The 5,519-nt window shown below is 41.6% G+C and overlaps 1 protein-coding gene across 1 annotated transcript in view; it reads left to right on the top strand.

The window, feature by feature from the left end:
- Positions 1-5,519, top strand: part of HERC2 (HECT and RLD domain containing E3 ubiquitin protein ligase 2) — a 283,798-nt gene that overhangs the window by 256,968 nt on the left and 21,311 nt on the right. The window contains exons 82-85 of the mRNA XM_004700032.2: positions 561-652; positions 851-990; positions 2,316-2,503; positions 3,237-3,434. Coding sequence (XP_004700089.1) covers positions 561-652; positions 851-990; positions 2,316-2,503; positions 3,237-3,434 — 618 coding nt within the window. The remainder of the gene's footprint in view (positions 1-560; positions 653-850; positions 991-2,315; positions 2,504-3,236; positions 3,435-5,519) is intronic.

Below are 5,519 nucleotides of genomic sequence, written 5' to 3'. Positions count from 1 at the left end.
GGGTTTCTTTATTTTTGGAACTTGTTATGTTATGAAAGGCTTTATACAAAGGCATTGAACTTTTAATGATTATGATGATTGCCATCATGAAGGCATAGAGTCCCGGCAGACTAGAGGTATGGAGAGTACAAATTAAGTTTGAGTTCATTTAAACCTAAGTGTTAGAAAAGAAGTCGTAAGAAAGTCTAAGAAGCATCACAGAAGTAATGAGCATGTGTACTGTATCAGAATGATGATTGGCTGGAATTAGCCTCATCTGGTACCTTGGTGCTAAACCTGAAGGACCTACACGCATGAACCTGGACAGATGGGCAGGGGACATCTGTAAGTGAAAGACTGGTGGTTCTAACGTGAGGTAAAGCAGGAAGGAGGACAAGTGGGAGTATAGTAGTGCTGGAGAATAGTTATCGTCAGCACTCGAGAGAGATGATTGTAAGCCTTGAGCATTAAATACGTTTTCAGTGCCCTTTGCTGGGCGACATCACACAAAGGCCCACAGCTCTTGGTGTTGTCGGCGTTTTTTGTTGTGATATCGACTAACAGAATCTCTCCCTTTCTAGATCGACTCGCTCACAGGCCTTGGCGTGGTCAAAGTGGAATGCGGATCCCAGTTTTCAGTCGCACTTACCAAATCAGGAGTGGTTTACACTTGGTATGAAGGATTTTGTTTGTTTAATCCTATGAAAAACATTAATTTGAAGTACCCTTAGCCATAATTCAGTAAATTAGGACACAGCTGTTAAGCCACAACTGTGATTTGTGTACTGAAACAGTTTCTGTACGACATGGTTGGGTGGCATAGTACACAGAAGAGTTTGCACTTCTGAAAATGCCCTCTCTTGTGTGTTAGGGGCAAAGGTGACTACCATAGGCTGGGCCATGGATCTGACGACCATGTTAGACGACCTCGGCAGGTCCAAGGGCTGCAAGGAAAGAAGGTCATTGCCATTGCCACAGGCTCCCTGCACTGTGTGTGTTGCACAGAGGAAGGTAGGTGGAGAGTCCAGTGTTGCAGAGGAAAACATTTTAGTAGAGCACCGCTTTGAGATCTTGTGCAGTTACAAAAAGAATGAGTTTATAATATGTTCTGAGATTCCATCTGTCATAGGCAGGGTGTAGGCCCCCATGGTTCTCCCTCCTTGTCACATACCTGTGAATATAGTTCCTTACATGACAGTGGCAGAAAAGAGTTAATTTATCCTTGCTGTCCCTAGTGAGGCCTGCTGGCAAGATGCTCCCTGGCTAGAAGGGTTCCCTGAGCTTCCTAATAGTTAAAACTGACTGGCTCGTGTCCCTAGAGTGTTTATACAAAATTGTGGTTTATGCTAATGCCTGCTTAAACTGGGGGATCTAAACTCTTGGTACATGCCTATGTGACCAGCCCCATTAACACCTGATGAGTTTCCAAGGTAGACAATACTTGAAACTCATTTTCACAATTTCTTGCTAGGGGCATTAAGCATATGTCAAATGACTCCACTGGGAGAGGACTCTGGAAAGCTACCCCTGGTCTTCTCCAGATTTCATCCCAATTGACTTTTTAACTTTGCTGGTTTTGCTTTGTACCCTTTCTCAGTCATCATAGCTTTGAGTGTGACCATATGCTGAGTTTTTTTAGTTCTAGCAAATCCTCAAAATTGAGATGTTCTTGTTCCCCTCCCAATTCAGTAGCAAAGAGGGCTTTGCAGAAAGGATTAAGATTGCTAATCAGCTGACTTTAAAATAAAGATTTTTATCTCGGATTATTGAGGTGAACCCGGTGTTACCACATGACTTCTCCAAAGCAGGAAAGCAAGAGTCAGAGAGATGCGACAAAAGGAATGGCAGGAAAGATCACCTAGATCTCGCCTTCTAAATTTCATTCTTCTTTAATCATACACAGTTGAGCATTAAAAAAATACAGTAACAGATTCTAGCCTTTGGAATACATGAGGAAATCGTGATTCCCTAGAGATCAGCAAATAAATAAAAGTTTGGATGCTTTCCCACACAATACACACTAATTACAAAGGGAGAGATGATGTGGAGGTGGCGAAGCCTGGTAAACGCCACCTTCATGAAATGATCACCATCAGTAATGGGAAAAGAAGAATGGCATGTCACTTTGCTGAAAAGCTGTTGAGAGTCCCAGGGAGGACATTTGCCTCTTGAATGCTGTGATTAGAGTGTGTCCATAACTAGGTCACCTTCAAAATTGACACTCAGATCACTTATATGAAACAGAAAATTGAAGGGCTGTGAATGATGATTATTACTTTGCAGGTTGTGCATTTATGGTCCTAGTGGATTGAACTTCTATCATTACGCTCATTTAGGTGAAGTTTATACATGGGGTGACAATGATGAGGGGCAACTGGGTGATGGGACCACAAATGCTATCCAGAGGCCACGGTTGGTAGCCGCTCTTCAGGGTAAGAAGGTCAATCGCGTGGCCTGTGGCTCAGCACACACCCTTGCCTGGTCAACCAGCAAACCTGCCAGCGCTGGAAAACTCCCTACACAGGTTGGTCTGACTCATCCATTTCATTGTAATTAATGCTCTGTATACACTTATTGCTTTCATTCTTTTTAATAAGGTATTGATGCTTTCTTTGCTCATATATTTTTCTGTGCTGTTTATTTTGTTAGCAGATTTTCTTTTCATTTTCTTCACTGCTGACTTTGTGTTTACTAAGTCTTTCTGATTTTCTGATTAGTTTTGTTAGAAGATTTATCTAATTTCTTTGTGGTTATAATGTAATTATTTTTGTCTTACTAATTTAAAAACTGTTTAATATGTCTATTCTGTTTGCCATTCCAAATAGTGTTCAATCAACTCTTTACCTTCCTAGCTGAAGCGCAGAGTTCCAGGTGTAGTGTCACTCAGCTTTTCTTGTTTCTGTTGTAAAAGGATTGTCACAGGGTACCCTCTTGTCTCCAACCTGCTAGTCCCAATCTTATAAAACACACAGAACTATTCTGGAAGTGCATACTTTACATGATCCTTTGTAAGATATTTTCCTAGGCAATTTTTTTTCCACATTCTTCTAGGTTCTAGGTTATTTGGCCTAAGTAATTAAACCAGCCATAATACTATTCCAAAAGGCACAACATAAGGCTTGCAAACCAAATGAAACAGAAATTATAGTGCTCCTTTGTTTTTGAAAAGGAAATGTTTTCATTATCCATTTAGAAATTGTCGCTTATCTGTCTGTGCATTCAGCACCTAAATTTTAAAACATAATTTATGACTTTAGGTCCCCATGGAGTACAATCACCTACAGGAAATTCCGATAATCGCACTTCGGAACCGGTTATTGCTGCTGCACCACATCTCAGAGCTCTTCTGTCCTTGCATCCCTATGTTTGACCTCGATGGGTGTCTTCATGAAACTGGGCTTGGACCGTCAGTTGGGTTTGATACACTACGCGGAATTCTGATCTCTCAGGGCAAGGTATTGTCGCACCATTCTTTGCCAAATGTGATAATGCTATCGTCAGTAGATTTTAATACAACTCAAATTCCTAAGCGGGAATGCATAGAATATAGTTTATTGAGTAGCTATGGTTCTAGGATATGTTCTGAGTGCTCAGAAGACTTTGGTCAGGATGAGGAAGATGGGTAGAGGGAGACACGAAAATCCCTTCTCTTTTGGTTTTATATGAAAAAATATTGTTCCCTTTATAATATTTTCCTCCCACTTCCCCCTACATTTCTGGCCCAAAAGGGCAGGTGTAAAACAAAGGCTTCTTGTTCACACATCAGTTCTCTCCTTGCCTGACAGTGAAACATTAAAGAAGAAAAAAAATTAGATAATTAATTTTTTCAAGAATGCTCAACAGGTTGTGTCAGAAGTTATCTGTCTTGGTACAGATAGGTAAGAGGTTCCTAGTCAAATTATAATTTGGATGGCAGTGAATAGATGGGGACATTACAGAGCTGTCATATGAATATATGTGAGGGTATCTGCAAGTTACCAGATAGATTTTGACCCATTGAAATTTTTAGTAGTTCGAGCTCCTTAAAAATTGGATAACCTGATTATAGGAATTCGGACTTTTCCATGACTAGAAATGATCAAATTTCTGGAAGATAGCTTAACAGGATATTCTATAACAGTGGTTCTCAATCTTCCTAATGTTGCAACCCTTTCATATAGTTCCTCATGTTGTGGTGAGGCCCCAACCATAAACTCATTTTCATTGCTACTTCGTAACTAATTTTGCTACAGTTTTGAATTTGGTGACCCTATGAAAGGGTCGTTCAACCCCCAAAGGGGTCATGACCCATAGGTTGAGAACTGCTGCTCTAGAAGAAGCTCAAGGGTTATGTAGTAGCGGGAGTGTGTGTGTCAGGAAAAATGAGGAAGTTGAATGAGAAGTACTCTAATTCTGAAGGCTGTTTGCTTCTAGGACTTTTTTTCATGAAAGATTACTCGTTTAATTGATAGAATAAAATTTGGAAAATTTTGAGTTTTGTCCAATAGGACTTATTTCACATATGGTAGAGGGACAAGTATATTGTGACATATGGTTTTATCTAAGGTAGGATCACAGGTGAAACTGACATACAGTTTCCACTATTTTCCAATCATAAAATAGCAAAATTTTTATATTCACCCTCATTTCTTTTGCCCTCCCAAATGGAGGTGATAATGAACAGTGCTGAGAGGAAAGTCTTTTGTTGTGAGGAGATAAGAAAGGCAAGGTGTAGATTTGCACCATCCTGACAGAGTGCACCCGTCTGCTTGGTGATCTGGGAATGCAGCTATTGGCCTTTTTTGGAGCCAGAGACTGGTGGTGTTTCCACACACCACGTGGCTCTGAGGACTTCTAGACAAGGCTGTTAGTAGTAGGTAGGTGTTGAAGGATCTGAAAGCCATCCCTGGGAACCGAGGATGCCTCAAACTCCTCTTTGGTCCTGGGCATGGGAAGAGGGAACTGTAGTTGGAAAGAGGAAGAACGTGTTCTTGCAAGCATCTGCTCAGATTACAGAAAAGAATGGCACTGGAGGGCTAGCTTAGGGCCCGTCTTAGGCAGCAAGAGTACATCCAGAGAGAGCACAGCAGGAAACAACCCTTGCTCCTTGAACCCAGGTACTCAACCTGAACACTAAATGCGGCAAGTTTTTTGTTTGTTTTTGCCTTTTTGGTGGGGAGGGGGAGACTTCAGCAACATAGACTGAGCCTTTCTGACTCCTGCCAACCTTCAGCTGCCACTTCAGAGTGTTCGGCTCTCCTCCTCAGACAACAACTGATCTCAAGTCTCAGACAATCCCCTCACCTTGCTGGACCTCTGGGTCCCTTTATGGAGGATAGACTATGTGGACAACCTGGCGAAGCTGTCCTCACAGTCCGAATAATGAAATTTCCCACTTAATTAGATCCCATCTGCTCTTCATCCCCTGTCCCACGCACTCCTCTCTCCACATCTGCTTTTCCCTTACACTGGAAAACAGGTTCCTATTCCATTCAAGTCAAGGAAGTGGCAGCCCTCACTGAGTCAAAAGCTCCTCAGGTCTAGTTTTACTTTTTTTTTTT

Source organism: Echinops telfairi, unplaced genomic scaffold, assembly GCF_000313985.2.
Source record: "Echinops telfairi isolate 266 unplaced genomic scaffold, ASM31398v2 ScPeMD7_7475;HRSCAF=8513, whole genome shotgun sequence".
NCBI classification, from domain to species: domain Eukaryota; kingdom Metazoa; phylum Chordata; class Mammalia; order Afrosoricida; family Tenrecidae; genus Echinops; species Echinops telfairi.
This window is presented reverse-complemented; position numbering and strand designations above follow the sequence as displayed.